The sequence below is a fragment of the Oreochromis aureus genome, linkage group 20 (genome assembly GCF_013358895.1).
Source record: "Oreochromis aureus strain Israel breed Guangdong linkage group 20, ZZ_aureus, whole genome shotgun sequence".
Taxonomy (NCBI): domain Eukaryota; kingdom Metazoa; phylum Chordata; class Actinopteri; order Cichliformes; family Cichlidae; genus Oreochromis; species Oreochromis aureus.
In genome coordinates, this window is record NC_052961.1 from 8853923 (window position 1) to 8870117 (window position 16195).

General features: G+C 40.5%; 1 protein-coding gene across 1 annotated transcript in view; it reads left to right on the top strand.

The window, feature by feature from the left end:
* Positions 1 to 16195, top strand: part of magi3a (membrane associated guanylate kinase, WW and PDZ domain containing 3a) — a 111061-nt gene that overhangs the window by 90068 nt on the left and 4798 nt on the right. The window contains exons 8-18 of the mRNA XM_031741949.2: positions 1387 to 1493; positions 5480 to 5689; positions 7169 to 7789; positions 9581 to 9612; positions 10311 to 10575; positions 11589 to 11683; positions 11912 to 12104; positions 13208 to 13423; positions 13953 to 14138; positions 14265 to 14358; positions 15913 to 15991. Coding sequence (XP_031597809.2) covers positions 1387 to 1493; positions 5480 to 5689; positions 7169 to 7789; positions 9581 to 9612; positions 10311 to 10575; positions 11589 to 11683; positions 11912 to 12104; positions 13208 to 13423; positions 13953 to 14138; positions 14265 to 14358; positions 15913 to 15991 — 2098 coding nt within the window. The remainder of the gene's footprint in view (positions 1 to 1386; positions 1494 to 5479; positions 5690 to 7168; positions 7790 to 9580; positions 9613 to 10310; positions 10576 to 11588; positions 11684 to 11911; positions 12105 to 13207; positions 13424 to 13952; positions 14139 to 14264; positions 14359 to 15912; positions 15992 to 16195) is intronic.

The window sequence follows — 16195 nt, forward strand, 5'->3', positions numbered from 1 at the left end:
CGGCTTTGTCTGTGTATCTGAAAAAGAAAATACAGTGAAAACAACAGACAATGAAGATTTAGAGGTCCCTGAGATGGAAACGAGGGTGAGATTCAATTCTGATCGAGAGTGTAAACAAGAGCACAGTGTTTCATTTTAGTGCCATTACTGTGAACAAAGAGGAAGAGACCCGCAGGCAGGGGGGAAATATACGCGCCTGTTTATGCAAGAGGGTCATTGAGAGGCTCCCTCTTTCTCTCTTCTGTCTCTGTGTTTTTTGTCTGGCAAATTTTATTGTGAATGAACGACCAAATGCAACGACGTGACGCAAAGTCTCATTGTGTCTACAAAACATGAGGCGTGGCAATCAAGGATTGAGAAAGTGAGACAGAGCAAAAGAGGAAATGACAGAAATGAAGGAGTGGAAATGAAGGAAAATGGAATGTTTATCTCTTCAGACTTAATGGCGAGGGTATCTCTGTGCATGAGTCATACGCAGTAAGAGTGCAGAGTACCCATGCACACACGCGCGCGCGCACACACGTATACAGTCAGTGTCTCAGCATGTGGTTGATTCACTGTGCAGCATCAATGCATTTTCTCTTCCTAAGGTGCTGTCATGACCAGGATTTACAACCGTTAAAGCTTATTATGTAGATGAGCTACCTCTCACCATTACCATCTAACCGTGGAAGGACATTTCCCTTGGTAACAGGAAATGTTTAAGCACACAGGTGTGACTGCAAATCATTAATTGTTTTTAGATTGAGTTTCGTGTTAAGTCCCCCAAGTATAGCTGCTGATCCTGGATTGGCAAAGCCTGGTTATATTAGGAAACTTCTGGAACGACCTCAGTGCCTGAAATGTGAAAAAAGGCACATTTTTATTTCCGTCATTTTGCAGTTCATTAAATCTTTTTATTCTGGCATTATGAGGCATTGAGCAGATGTTTATCCCAGCTATACAATATGGGCCCATAGCATGAAAGATTGCTACTGATTTTCTCCATGTAAATTCTCTCAGAATTCATTGGGCATGACAGTTAATTTATTTTTAATTAATGAGGTTTGGATATTCTCTCAAACCATTTAAATGTGTAGCAGTTCTGGCAAAGACAGGTTAATGATTTTCGTACTGTATTTAGAACAGCTCACGTATTATAAGACAGACTGTCTGCCTAGCACGTTATGTCACAAACAGCCCTCGTATTCAAATCGCAGGTTTGCATGGCAGGCAAAGAACAGTATCTGCTCAGTTGGCAGCTCGGACTGTCAACTGACACGAGAAACTCAGTAATAGGTCAACAGTATGCAATCAAAACAAAAAAACATTTATATTTGCAATGCACATTCTAGCTTCATCTAACATTATGATTTTTGCTCATCTAATATTATATTCCCTGTACAGCCACATCAACCAGAAGACCCAGTTTGAAAATCCAGTAATGGAAGCTAAGAGAAAGCTAAGTGTGGACACGCCCATTGCAGCACCTCCACAAGCTGCTACGCCCTCAGGTAACTGCACCTACAACGCTCGAGCCGCAGGCATATTAAAGTGCTTCATACACAAGGAAGGCTTAAGAACAACTTGTCAAATTCTGTCAGTTTTTTACAGAAAACTGTCAGTGTGGAGGAAAATGGGTACTTTCTTTGAAAATCCCGTCATTAGAAGTTAAAGTTTCAGCAACATTTGTAGTATGAAGAACAACTTTATTGCTTGACCACTGCATTTCAGCCTGTAGTCTTCATGAAATCTAGTCATTACTATTACTAAACACACGTTTGAAGAGTTTTATAGTAGACACATAAGTCTAAATTGCATTCTGGGATTGGGGATTAATTACAACCAAAGTGCTTCTATAAAAGCTTTAGTCAAAGTTGTCCAATTTGGGCTCATGACAAATGTCTAAATTAGCCCTAAGATCAAAATTTGTTTGTTGAAACCAGAAATGCTAAAAATAAAATTTGACCCCTAAATATTGGCAAAAGTGGCCCAATTGGGGGTAGGTGCTAATTTTCTGATGGTCACACTCCCCAAACTCGTCATTCTGGGTTGATTAAATTGGACTCATATGAACTCGAATTGTTGACAAATTTATAGTAAAATACATGTTAGTAGGTGCTAAACATATGCAGTCATGTCTGAAAAGGGCAGCATATTCTTTCCCAATGCCCTGTTGAAGACATTGTGAGCTGCAGAAATTCCACCACTGAAATACATTTAACCCTTGCATGTCCTCCGTTGGTGTCCTGCTCAGAAACTAAACAAGTGTGATGTCCATAGACAGACTTGTAGCCAGCCGATGAACCAACATGTGATTATTTAATGTTTCATATAACGGCTTCCTTATCTAGACCTGATGAAATATTATCTAATGAAGCAGCCAGATGAGAAGCCAATTATAAATTTATACTTACCTGTCTAAGTAATGGACATACATATAAAAACATTTTTAAAAATTAAGTTTTAACCACTCAACTATTTCAGTTGTCAGATTTGGATTCAGCTTTCACGTCAGATTCCATATGAAGAAGCAAGAAAACCTCTAAAAGATTATTGACCTGATGGCTGTCTTACAGGAAATTCAATCATGAATCTTTAATTAAACAAAATGTTTTGTACTAGTGTGTCTTTGACTTATGGTAGTGACGCTACAATCGATTGCTCAGGCAGTGGTAGTTTAACTCAGTAACTTCTCCACAGGGCGATTTTCCTTCATAAGATGCAATGCAGTCGACAGTATTATTAAGATGTCAGCTTTATAGTTCTAGCTTTTTGTTCAGCAAATAATATATATATATATATATATATATATATATATATATATATATATATATATATATATATATATATATATATATATATATATATATATATATATATATATATAGCACTGCAATAGATGTGTTATCAAAATACTGGGGCACTTTTCATCTCCTTCATGTTAAGAAGTCTGTCTGGAAGATGTTCTAACAGTTGACAGGCTTCTGATAAACAGCCCATAGCCTCTGAAGCAATGATATTCAATTTGAATAATGGAACAGTGCTTGACTGGGCGGCAGAATTCATTTTGACAAGTAGATATGATATAGGGCGGGTTCTGAGGTCTCTTTGAAATCCTTTTGCCACAGTCACTCATGGAAGTTGAAAGCCCTCTTTAGAACAGAGGGAGGGAGTTAAATAAGAGAGACAGGGAAGGAGAAAGAGGTGACTGCTGTTGAAAGTGACTTACGATCATAAATTGCATTTCCACTGGGTCATCTGCTCATCATTTACCACCTGTGGGGAATGCTGCTGCTTGATGATCTAATCACCCTCTTCTCAGTAAATATAAAGGTCTGAGAGACAGAAGACCTAGGTTGTTGTAAAATGTGCAAGAATTATTATGCTCTTCTGCGTGTGAACACAAAAGGCATGGCCTCATTAGTATTCAAACTAGCCTCTGTATTTCAGACACCCTTTGGACACAACTGTCTGCCTCAGTCAGTTGCACGCAGACCCCACCTCCCACAGCTGAGCCTTTCTGCAGTTTGTGGATGATATTGCTGCGTACCGCCGCCTCCAGCTTCGACTGCCTCCCCTGTGCTTGTTCTCCAAATTCCCACCCTTGTTAATGAGAATTAATGGCTAGTGGTCTTGTGCAAGTGTATGGATGTGCGTGAGGTGGCTTCTAAACACTGTTTTGACAAGGCTGGCTAACCTGACCTCCCAGACAATGCCGCAGAGCACAAGAGCAAAGCGCAGCCCTATGTTCAGCCATAATTACCATGCTGAGAATCCTGTCAGACATTTCATATAATCGCTTCGCCCTAAGGAAACCGACTGTCCCTTTGTGGCCCACAGCTTAATCAAGACCATGTAAACATGGCTTTGGTGTGTAGCTCCCTTTTCATCCCACTTGTGATTGTCTTTCTCCACTACTATTATGCCAGTATTGCCTTCGAGGTGATCGTGTGAGAAAGACTGTTTCAGTATGTCGGAGCTATCTGACAGGGATTAGTTCCATCATAAATCATATTTATTACACACTTGTGCCCCAAGTTGTTCAGCAGAATTTCATGTTTTTGTACCTGCTTGCTAATCCATGCTCAACATAGACTGACATTTGTTAGAATATCCCTTGTACTTGTCCGGCACTGACGCAGCAGTGTCATCTAAATCATACTTGGCATAATCTTTTTTGTCTTTTCAGAGCGGTCACGTTCCTCTGCCAATTGCCATGCAATTATGCAAATCACAATCCCATGACACATTGAGAGTGGTGTAGGAGACAGGGGAAGGGGGGACTTCTATCTCTCCCTAATGAGATTGATGTCCCAGCATCTATCAGTGTGGGAACTGCCAGAGTAGAAGCCCAGCACACAGGGACAGAGCACATAACTCACAATCTCATAGGCACACACCACAGAGAAGGGCAAGCTCGGATTTAGTTAAAATTTCTCTCTTTCTGTCAAGGCTAACTCTATTTCTTGCTGTCTCTTTCTGTCTCATCACTCTTATCTTGCTCTCTTTCGCACAAATGCACACCTACACACACACGCGCGCACACACTGCCTAATATAATTCTGTTCCTGTCTTCCATAAAAGCGCCCCATTTACACATCCTGCAGGCAACACAAAGGAAATTTGCAATGAAAAGTTTACCTGGAAAATGTCAGGTGCGTTTCAGGATGGATTTATCACTGCAGTGAAAAGAACTGGTTGTTTGTGGGGAGACTTGGGCAAACTATAGCCATTTTGCAATAACTGGGTGTTTATTGGCTTTGTAAACAGAGCAGTAGATTTGCAAGTTGTGTGTCTCTGTTTGTGTGCGCGCGTGTGATTTGTTGGAGTTTGCGCATAAACTGTGAGTTCTTAGTGTTCATGTAATTACTAGCAGTAAGTGATGTGCTGTCAGACATGTTGTCACTGTGTGAGTATTGTTATGATGGTGACAGATGGCAATTTATGAGCAAGCGTTTCAGTGTCTCTTCCTATACTGGGCTTATTTTCGCATACACGTACAATTCCGTCTCACAAACTTTTGAACTATAAAGGCTTGGTGCATTCATGTGTAACTGATGCCACTGTGACTTCATTTACAGTTTAAAAGATGAAAAGACATCCAATTATTTTTAAACTAAAACTGTTTCCAGCAGGTAAACAGAAGCAATTAAGTGAATTTTGACACTTTTTTGCTTTTTGTAGAACACATGCAAAATTTCAAATGAACTAATCACGTTGGAATCTGTTTATTTCGATGTGTTGAAATTAATATTCTTTAGAAATCAGGCATTTTCCCAGCTGAAATGCAAATATGTTAGTTTTCAGTTGTTCATTTAGCCACTTCTGAAGCTTTTGCTGTCTGTACATATGTTCTGTCCAAATACTTTTGTGTGTGGAAATGAAAGCACTCTGTAAAGAATGTGTTCACACCCCAAACATTTAGTGCAATAATTTTACTGAGCGTACTTGTGATATTAGATCATTAATGATTACCTTTTCTCTACGTCTCCTTTAGGTTCCACAGCAGAGGAGCCTGGCAGGGGAATGCGGGGGTTTACTCGAGATCCGACTCAGTTACAGGGCAACATACTTAAGACAGCACTTAGAAAAAGCCCCCAGGGCTTTGGATTCACCATTATTGGCGGAGACCGACCTGACGAGTTCCTTCAGGTCAAAAACGTTCTGCCAGATGGGCCTGCAGCACATGACAAGAAGATTGCCTCAGGTAACGTTCCCCACAGACATAATGTTTTTTAAGTATCTGGTTCGCATGCTGTTTTAACAGTTGGAGACCACCCTGCTGTAATTTGTTTCCATAATGCAAGGTAATACAATTGTTTAAAAGCAAAGTCAACATAATCCAGTGTCACATTCACGTGTACACGGTTAACTGTGCATGGCATTTATCTTTATTCACGCAGTAACACTTAAGCTGGGCATTAGCATACATTCTTTACATAATACAGCTTAATGTGCCCTTTGTGTACACACAAATAAACACATTCAGAGGAAAAAAACAGAACAGGCACTTCACTCTGAATATCACATTGCTTGATCAAGCAAGGACAAATGTTTATAGGCAGTGTTCAGTGGAGCAGCTCTAAAAATAGAGAAGTCATCAATAAACCCGTGTGCAGTTTATAGTAGACGCTCACATTTTATACGCACTCGTATATTAAAAAATGTAATTAGCCTGCATACAGGCTGCGTGGCTGCAGGTTGACATGTCTGCTTATGTGAAAACAGGGGATGTATACGAGTCTGCCATGTAGTGTGTTTTGCAAGTGGCACAGTAAGTTCTTTATTATTGCATGTTCAAGCTGTGTGATCACATGCATGGTGACTGTATTAATTTGAAGTATGTTACTGTGTAATGCCTTAGGATTCACATTACAGTAGTATTGATTGCCAAGCCGTTGCTGCTGCTGAGAATCAACTTAAGAGTGGAGCAAAGAGAGTAATTATTTTCAGTGTTTCATTTCCCTTGAGAAGGAGGGTAATTGACTATAACAAAAGATGAATGTAATTAATTTCATTGGGTTTTAATTGCAAGCAGTAGACTGTAACATCTTCAAGTAGTTTTTTTTGCATTTCTGACTATTGGCCTACAGCATTTATTTATGCTAAAGGTAGAATGTTTGAACTTTGTGAGAATCTATATTTTGCGTAGCTTTTTGGATATTTAGTTGTTGAACTAATCGTTAGAGCGACATGTAGCAACAAACTGGTATATGACGCTCACTCACGAGAGTGAAACTTTGGCTGTTTTTTCAAAGGTAAAGTATCGATTGTGTGAGTGGGCGATCCTCCTCTGGGCATCTAGCCACCTAGCTAGTCAGCAATTCAGCTTCTTATCCAGACCTATATCTGGGGCAGCCCAGGGGTGATTAGAGTCTATCCCCTACAGTACGTGGAGATGAAAGGAGGAAAAAGAAAACACGTCAATGATCTCGTTTTATTTTATTTTCTCTCACACTCCCTCCTCCCCCATTGACATGTTTGAATTTTTTAAGATATAGGAGTCTACTTATGTAATCCAATTGCATAATCGTGCTTATCACCATGTCTTTTTAATGGTGTATGGTGTATTGTTGTTGTAGTACTTTTCAAAATTTCCTTTGGCATGGTGATGAATACAAAAATGTAAATTTTGTCCAATTTATTCATGTCACAAATGTGTAAAAGCTTTTTGTTCTTCTTTTAGGTGACGTAATTGTGGACATTAATGGGACATGTGTGCTGGGAAAGACTCATGCTGATGTCGTGCAGATGTTTCAATCTATCCCAGTCAATCAGTATGTGGACATGGTCCTGTGTCGGGGCTACCCTCTGCCCGAGGACACCAGCAATAGTGAGGAGGCATCGAGCAACCTCAGTGCCTCTAAGGACACTTCTCCTTCCCCTTCGACACCACAAGATCTCCATTACACTGTCAACGATGGAGCAACCCTTTCTCGGCAGACTGGGTCAGTGCCACCTATGACCAACGGAGGACGCCACCACCATCCTCATCCCCATCAACACCACCACCTTCCACATGCCCTAAATCAAGAAGGCCCTGACCCCACTCTATTACAGCCGGAGCTGGTGAGTGTGCCCTTGGTGAAAGGACCGGGAGGTTTTGGCTTTGCCATTGCGGATTGCCCCCTGGGACAAAAGGTAAAGATGATCCTGGACGCCCAGTGGTGCCGCGGCTTGTTGAAGGGTGATGTTATCAAGGAGATCAACAGACAGAATGTCCAAACTTTGAGCCACTCGCAGGTGGTCGACATCCTCAAAGACCTGCCTGTGGGCAGTGAGGTCAACGTGCTGGTGCTTAGAGGAGGTGAGTCAGCAGTGATGAAAGTTCACTTTGCTGCTATTGTACTATTGTACACTGCTGCTGCAGGTAAGCCTGCAATATTGATATTATAGAAGGATATCACAGGTGGTGAGTTTACAGTACGTGTGTTGTGACATCGCTGATGTCTATATTAATCTGCTATTTAGACAAAAAACAGGCGTTAGTGCTGTTTAGACCCGCGTTTCTGAAGTTACTTTAATCCTCACTCACCTTTACGCCACCTGTTCTATTTCTTTACTTTCTTTTGGCCAAAAGAAAACACAGAGCGTAACAACAGAGGTGAATAGTCTGCTTCCATTTGTAAATAATTTCCTACGAGAAAGTGAGACATTGTCAGAGATATTTCAACTGTAGAAGAGGTGAGATTTAATGTAATGCACAACATTTTAATTTAAAAATAACAGCACGGATTGTGGTGTTCAGTAGGTGTTGCTTGAATACACAGACTCTCCCAATGTTAAATAAAGCAATTTCACGCTCTAGTCTACACCAGCTCTGCATCATCCACCATGCACTTTCCCAAACAGGGACGAAGTCATGCTTAGTCACATGATGAGCTATGCTAGGAAGGTGCAAATAGATGGCAGTTTTGGTGATTCACTTGCTGCCTGGAGAGAAAGTGAGAGGGGAGGAAGGAGAGATGGAGCACAGTGAATAATGATTGCCCTTCTTCTTACTTCATGCTTTCACAGATTTGAAGGGCTTTTTCCTTTATGCCTTTACTGCAGTGCAGTAGCCTAGATTCAAGAGATCAGTGTTGCACCCACATATCAGATGTGCACAGCTGGGGTCTATGTTGAGCTCCAGGGGGTTGTAGTTTGTGTGTATGTGTGTATGCTGCTGTGCAAGCCTGATATGCATTTTTTAATTGCAGTGCATATGGAGGATTTGTGTGTTAATGTTAAAAAAAGCAGATCATAGCTTTCCAGGACTAAAAGGAGTAGTGCCGCAGGGCTTCCCTCAGGTCACCCATGGACTGGGATTAGGTTAGGCTTTACTCCCAGCCGGGGGCTAGAACTACCTTCTAATGACAGCAGCAGCAGCAGTGAGAAATGAAACAGGAAATTATTTGGCCTTGCTCCCTATACTGGATTTAAATCTGGAAATGAGACAAAGTGCCCTTCCCCATGGGTTGTGTTCTGAACTCAGTATCTGAGATATGATATGATCAGAGATTGTGAAAGCGGAGATATTGCCAGTGAATTTTTACATAATATTGGAAATGGGAGGAAAAAAAGGAAAACTAAATGCTTTTTATTAAATCGATGCCAGTAATTGTCTTTATAATAAATTGATTTGATGAAAATTCAATTTGAAAAGCTTCAGTGTTTATACTGCTCTAGTAATGTAGCTAACAGCTGGCAGGTTTAAACCACAGAAATGCATGTTTTCCCATGGCTTAAGGTCATCTGTCTCTCATCCCATAAACTGTTCATGTAACTGGAGTCTACTGCCCCCTACTGGTTTACTTACACTCTGGTTCACATTCTGCTCTGTGACCATGACCATGTTAGAGAGAACAAAAACAAAAGGCAAATCTGAAACCTATAAGCAAGTTCAGTGTGTGAGTCGGTGGAGAAGAATGTGCAGATTCTGTATAAGAACCGAGAGAGGATTTAGTCTTTGGTCCAAAAGTTCATTAGAGTGAAGAAAATGCAAAATGCAACTCGTCCTTAAATAATTGAATCTGATATAAACAGATGTTGGCAGACGTTTGCTGTTGTGTTGTTAATGATGTGACTTTAATTGCCACTTCTGTCTCTCTGCTCACAGGTCAGACGTCTCCAGTGAAGTCACTGAAACCAGTAAGTTCTCTGTCAGTTCAAATCCATTTTGTATGATGAAAAAAATAGACTCTGCTGCTAAAACTGCTGATGAATTATTAAACCAGAAAACTTTTGTCTTGGTTACCCGCAAGCCCCAGCGTGTAAACGTGTGCGCGCTGTAGTAGCTGCTGTTAGATGCATCATTCAGGGAGCCCGCATTAGCCAGGCTGTTATTTCTGGAACTGCATGTGGGTAAATATGCTGGCTTCTGGCAAACGGCAACTTAACATCCCTCTGTGTATGGGTGTTTAAGATGATATGCCATGTTCAACAGCTTGTTCCTCTGCTACTCCTCCATGATGCACTCTTAAAATAGAGAGTGTTGGGGCACCGACAGGCTTACTCATACTGTTTTATTTGTTCAAGGCATAATTATTCAGATCTGTGTGGATGTACTATTTTCTTTTCTTTAATTTTATGCCGGTGGAGTAGTTTGTCACTCTGGACAAGCTTTAATGATTTTTTCCCCTCCATTAGCTCCTTCCTACTTTAGACATAAATCATTGCAATAGTATAGAATACCTTTTATTAAATAACCTGCAGACATAATACAATGATGGTGAACACATTGGCAAAAAATATGTAATATATAATCCATTAGTTTTATGGATGATTGCCTTATAATGAGCTTGTGCTTTACCATCTTGTATATCACATTGCTTGTCTATTTGTTGCAGTGCACAACTCCCATGTCTCACGGAGTAGCCCAGCCTACATCACACCAGGCACCTCATTCTGTGCCCCAACAAATGGTCCATCCGTTCCCTCAGCCCACGATGCAGCAGCAGAGGCAGGAGATGATCAGCAGCACAGAGACCCTAAGTCAGCCTGAGGCATCCCCCAATGCATCAACTTTCTCCTCCAGCACCCTGCGCTCAGCTTCACCCAAACCAGATGCATCTGAGCTCTACCTCAAGTCCAAGGCCATCTTAGACAGCAAGCGTAAGTACAGGAGTACTTATACTTACACAGTTTACAGTACTAAACATGTTTTGTTTTGTTTGGAGTTTTTTTTGCTCTTCAGCTGCTTTGAAAACAAAGGGCCACCTACTTGTCACCTTTCAGAATGATTACAGATGCAAATATTTATTTAATTCATTCATGTTTTTTTTAATGTATTTTTTTGCATTAGTGAAATTAACAAGTTACCGGTGTCTATGCTGATTCAAATTGCTACTGTGTGTTTCATTATTACACAAAGAAATCAGATCCTCAGATGTGCAGTTCTAAAACCAGCTTACAGTCTTTTGCAAATGCTAGCACACTTGTTACTGAATTTGGGGGACTGTTTAAAAATACTACACAGAAACCAAATACGAATACTGCAATCAAAATAATACAGTCAAAGCATTTTTTAATCAAATCTGTGCACATGCACCATTTGAATTACTTATAAACCACAAACACAGACAAAAAGATTCTGCCACCTCCTGTTAGTGTCTGACAACATCATCTCATTAACATCGCTAGCAGTGCCATCTCTGGCTCTGCAAGAGGGAAAATATTGCTCTAGAGCAGGGGTCCCCAATCCCAGTCCACGAGGGCCGGTGTCCCTGCAGGTTTTAGATCTCACCCTGGGTCAACACACCTGAATCACATGATTAGCTCATTACCAGGCCTCTGGAGAACTTCAGAGACATGTTGAGAAGGTAATTTATCCATTTAAATCAGCTGTGATGGATCAGGGTGAGATATAAAACCTGCAGGGACACCGGCCCTCGTGGACTGAGATTGGGGACCCCTGCTCTAGAGTTTTCAAAAACAGCTGACCCAGTTTAGATTGCTTAATCTCAGATTGGCTTGTGGTCATCATACGTTTTTCTTATGTATGGGTGTGTTGTTGCCCATGTCAAGTATCTAGGTGTTTTCCTGATGGTCATGAGAGATTTAGTTCTTGCAGTTAATGAATATTTTTCATCAGTTTTTACCAATTCTCTTTTCTTTCCTCTGTGCAGCTCCCAATACAAAGGACCTGGATGTATTCATCAAAAGGAATCAGGAGTCAGGCTTTGGCTTTAGAGTCCTTGGGGGCGAGGGACCAGATCAGCCAGTAAGTAGGAGGCCAGCATCCATTTAAAAGTACTGTTGGAGACATTCAGTCATAAGAACAGCAGACTGACACCAAACTGAAGCTGAATTCTGTTGATTTAATATTAACTGAAAGTTTCTTTTCCCATCTCTGGGAATGGTATTATGAAAATACCAGCCAGTTTGTGTAATGAATCTCCCTCAGATCAGTATATTTAGCTATGTCTCTTACACCATCTTATTTCCACAGGTTTATATTGGTGCCATTGTGCCACTCGGTGCCGCTGAGAAGGACGGGCGCTTGCGGGCAGGGGATGAGCTACTTTGTATAGATGGCGTGCCAGTCAAGGGCAAATCCCACAAACAAGTGCTGGAGCTGATGACCAATGCTGCTCGTAATGGCCAAGTCATGCTTACAGTCCGCAGGAAACTAGCACACACAGGTTGGTCTGCTTCTGAATAATCAGCTCTGCATTCCTCTGAGGGCACAGAAAGTGTGGTTTCTTGCTCACTCCTTTGGCTTATATCAGTATGCTAGAGGAGAACCTTTGAGGGAAAGCTTTGATCTGGATTTTTTTCCATTAATCCTTTAAATTTGTTGTGGTAGATTTTCTCTGACTGAAATGAAGTTTGTCAAAAATTGACTTTTAAGGTGCTACTCTACGCTGTAATTTTCCTGAAAGGAAAAAAAAGGAATTTTAAGGACGGTTAATTTATTTTAATCATGGGAGGTGAATTCCAGGTTTCATCTTGAATCAAATGGGCATAAAGTGGAAACAAGAAAAGAAGATTATTTTCTCTCTGTTTATCTGTCAAGGATGATTGCAGTTGTGTGAAAAGCACTGAAGATTAGATCAGCTGGTAGAGTTAAATCTCAAAGGATGGAAAAAATGCTGACTCTTCTTTCTTTTTTCTTTTTTTTTAACTGCACATACCCTGCTGCATTCTGGCTGGTTTACCCCACCAATAGCCATTGCATGAATAGAACAAGCACTTTTTGAAATTACAACAGATTTGATGTATCACAACAACAGCTTTGATCACATTGCAAAAAATTAAGCATCAATCATGTGAGGGTTTAAGCTTTCAAAGCAGGGGGTTTAGAAAGCGATTCCCTGATGCTGGCTTGCAAAACAGAGACTCAGCAAAACAAACATACAATGAAGAGAGATGGAGGTTGCTTAGCTTGTCTTATGAATAACAAATTGGAAAGGCCTTTTATCTCAACTGTAGAGCTGACGGTCTTTCATTTAATGTGGGTAAGACATGCTGCAGAAAGGCGTTCTTTGATAAAGCCCCTGCTTCTGCATTATTTACAGAAGGATCTCTGCAAGAGCAAATCAGGAAAATGTTGTCAAATAATTGTTATTGGTTTAAATTTATGTTAACTAAATCACACTGCTCATACTTAACGTGTGTTGGTAGAATCATTCTGAAATGTTAATATATCGCTGCATCTTTTTTAATCAGTCCTAGAAATGTAGTCCAAATTTGCTACAATGCTATGCATTTGTGCTTTAATATTTTTGTACCGTTTTTTTTAAAGATGGTGGAGGAGAAGATGACAGCAACCAGCAGCCCCAGCAGGTTGCATCTGCTTTGGTCAACAGCTCTCCCAAGATGCCTCGTACTGAAGCACCAAGCATCATCCAGCCTGCTCAGCCCACCCGCCCTGAGCGCTTTGATGTTACTCTGCAGCGCAAAGACAACGAGGGCTTTGGTTTTGTCATCCTCACGTCAAAGAACAAGCCCCCACCTGGAGGTTAGAAATAAATGAAATCAATAAATCCTTAAAAGTGAAATCCTATATACTGCTTTTACTTTTTGGAACCTTGCGAAATCTTTTAAACATAAAACACATTTCCAAACACATTTAGTTATGCTAGTGGAGAACATGTAGGGAGGGAAGCATTAAAGTCATTTTTGGAAGGATTGTCCTGAAATAATCCCGAACAATAAATTTTCTTTTCAGATGAATAAGAAATGCTATTTTCATATTGTTAATATTCAAATACTTCCAAAGCTGATGGCAAAAATTGTTAATCTTAGCTATTCTCTGTAAAGAGCTTATTGGGTATGTGCTCAACTAAGACTGAGTATATGGTAACATAACTCATAAACTGATATGTTAGCATATGCGTAATGCTTTTACGTGATGTGCAGGACATCACATAAAGGCATTATGTGTTCTTATTTAAAGTTGGTGTCTAAATGTTGGGCTTATTTAAGACTAGAGTTGCATAAACATCCCACACTGCAGATTGTCATTTCTCTGATTTGCTCTCTTCCAGTCATACCTCACAAAATTGGTCGTATTATTGAAGGCAGCCCTACAGACCGTACAGGTCAAATGAAGGTGGGAGACCGTATTTCTGCTGTCAACGGCCGGTCCATCATGGAGCTTTCACACAACGATATTGTCCAACTCATCAAGGATGCTGGAAACATTGTCACTCTTACTGTTGTGCCTGAAGATGGTGAGTTGACACAGACCAAGTCACAGTGCTGTTGCGCTGTTCTTCTGTCGTTGTTTGCTTTGTTTTTTAAGTGTATTTTCTGGGAATAAGATCATGGGGAATCTTGGCACACTTTTACTTTTACAGACAGCGCTCCTCCGTCTGGAACAAATTCAGCCAAGCAGAGCCCTTCGGCACAACACAGAGCTGTAGGCCAACAGCCTCCCAGCTACCAAGACAGGTAAACGATTATACACGCATACTCCCACACAAGCTCGAGCATCCACACAGGCTTGCCAGTATTCCCCTTTGAAATACTAAGTCCACTGGAGACAATCTAATACAGGTTCTGCCACTTGAACCATAAATTAGCCCCAATCCTCTCAAAGCGCCTTCGGTTTTGTGCTGCAATGTGGCCCATTACTATCTCTTGTGCCTCACACACTCCTTGTTATCCAAAAAGACAGAAAATCCCCCTATGGTCACCCTTTGGATGGTGAAGCAAAGGAAAAGAGACAGATTAATAGGGAGTCTTGCTTCCCCTTTGATCTTTCTTTTTAAACAAGGCTACCTGTGTCAGACTTTTTAATCCCACTGCTGCAACAGAAATTTGCCACCATCATTTCTTGCCCACGTCCGCTCACTGCCCATCTGCATGCATTCATATTCTCCACATTTAGCCCCCTGTCCAGTCCTCAGCCTCTTCCTCTCCGCTTAATCACCAACATGCCTTGGGTCACACTAGGCTCAGATATGAGCTGAAGCTCTCAGCTTGGTGGCATAAAGTGTGCAAACTCTTCTGAAAGCTAGAGCTGGTAAGAATTCCTACGCTCTTTATATAGTGCGTCACCACAGCTTAGTTCTCACAAAGGCATTGTAATGAGCTCTGCGAAGCATTAAAGTATGCCCCCTTATCTGTCACTGAAATGTAAAAGCAACATGGTTCTTTGAAGAATTTACATTTCTCTGTGTGTTGCATAATGAAACCAACAAAAAGAGGCTCACGCTGCTGTAATGAAGGAGGGGTAATGTGTGGATCTCACACTGGACACAGCAGAGAGAGAACAGAATTAGACTCCTTTTCTCCTTTTTTGCTTTTGCTCTCTGTTTCTATATTTAAAATGGGATATGCATAAAAACATTGTTACTAATATTAAACTTGAATAAGTTGGTGGTACAGGCATGTATGTACGAGGGCACTGAATACATGCATTTTATGGGTTTTCATTAGAACTCAGCTGATATAAGATTTTTAAGACCAATGTTGATATTTTAGTGTGTCCGTGGATATGTGTGTGTTTTTAGTGATTTAAAATTCATATATTCTGATATATTTTCGGTCTATTCTTTTTTCCTTTCAGACACATGAAGCATAAACAGATTCCCCAGATATTTGTTACGTTATTTATTTACTCGTTTATGCTCTGCCCAGTTTGCTTGGATCAGTTGTGTTTGTGGCATGTTGGTTGCCAGAGTGCCCTCTGATAGACATGCAATGTCAACACTCATTAGATGGTTAAATTGTGTTTCTTCTTCTCTTCTTTAGTTTTCATTTATTGGCCGTTATAAATGCCAGTGGATTAGCAAACAGCTGTAGTTGCTTCTTAATATATTGAGTGTGAATATTGGGCATAACAGATCACATTCTACCTTGTCATAATAACTGTTTACTGTCTCAAATTTTCACAATAAACGGCATCTATTTCATATCTTAAATCTATTGTTTTCTAAATATAGTAAATATTTAGTGTCATATTGTAGTAAATCACACTATAATGCATCTTCTCTGGGGTAGGAATGGTGACTCCGAGGCTAAGAATCATCTTTCACCAAGAGATGGGACAGGAACTCTCATTCCATCGGGCCCTAAGCAGGTGAGGCCAATGCTTGATGTTTATATTTCCTCAGTTGGAGTATTTTATGTTTGTAATCTTGTCATTCTGCCCTGGTGTCAATTGATCCCCAGAAACTCTTGATCGTGATGTATATCAACCAAGTAATAGATTTTCCAGATTCATTTCCACCTCGGGAATGATTTTGCATCAATTGCTTCAGTCTTAAAAGCTCACAATCTTTCT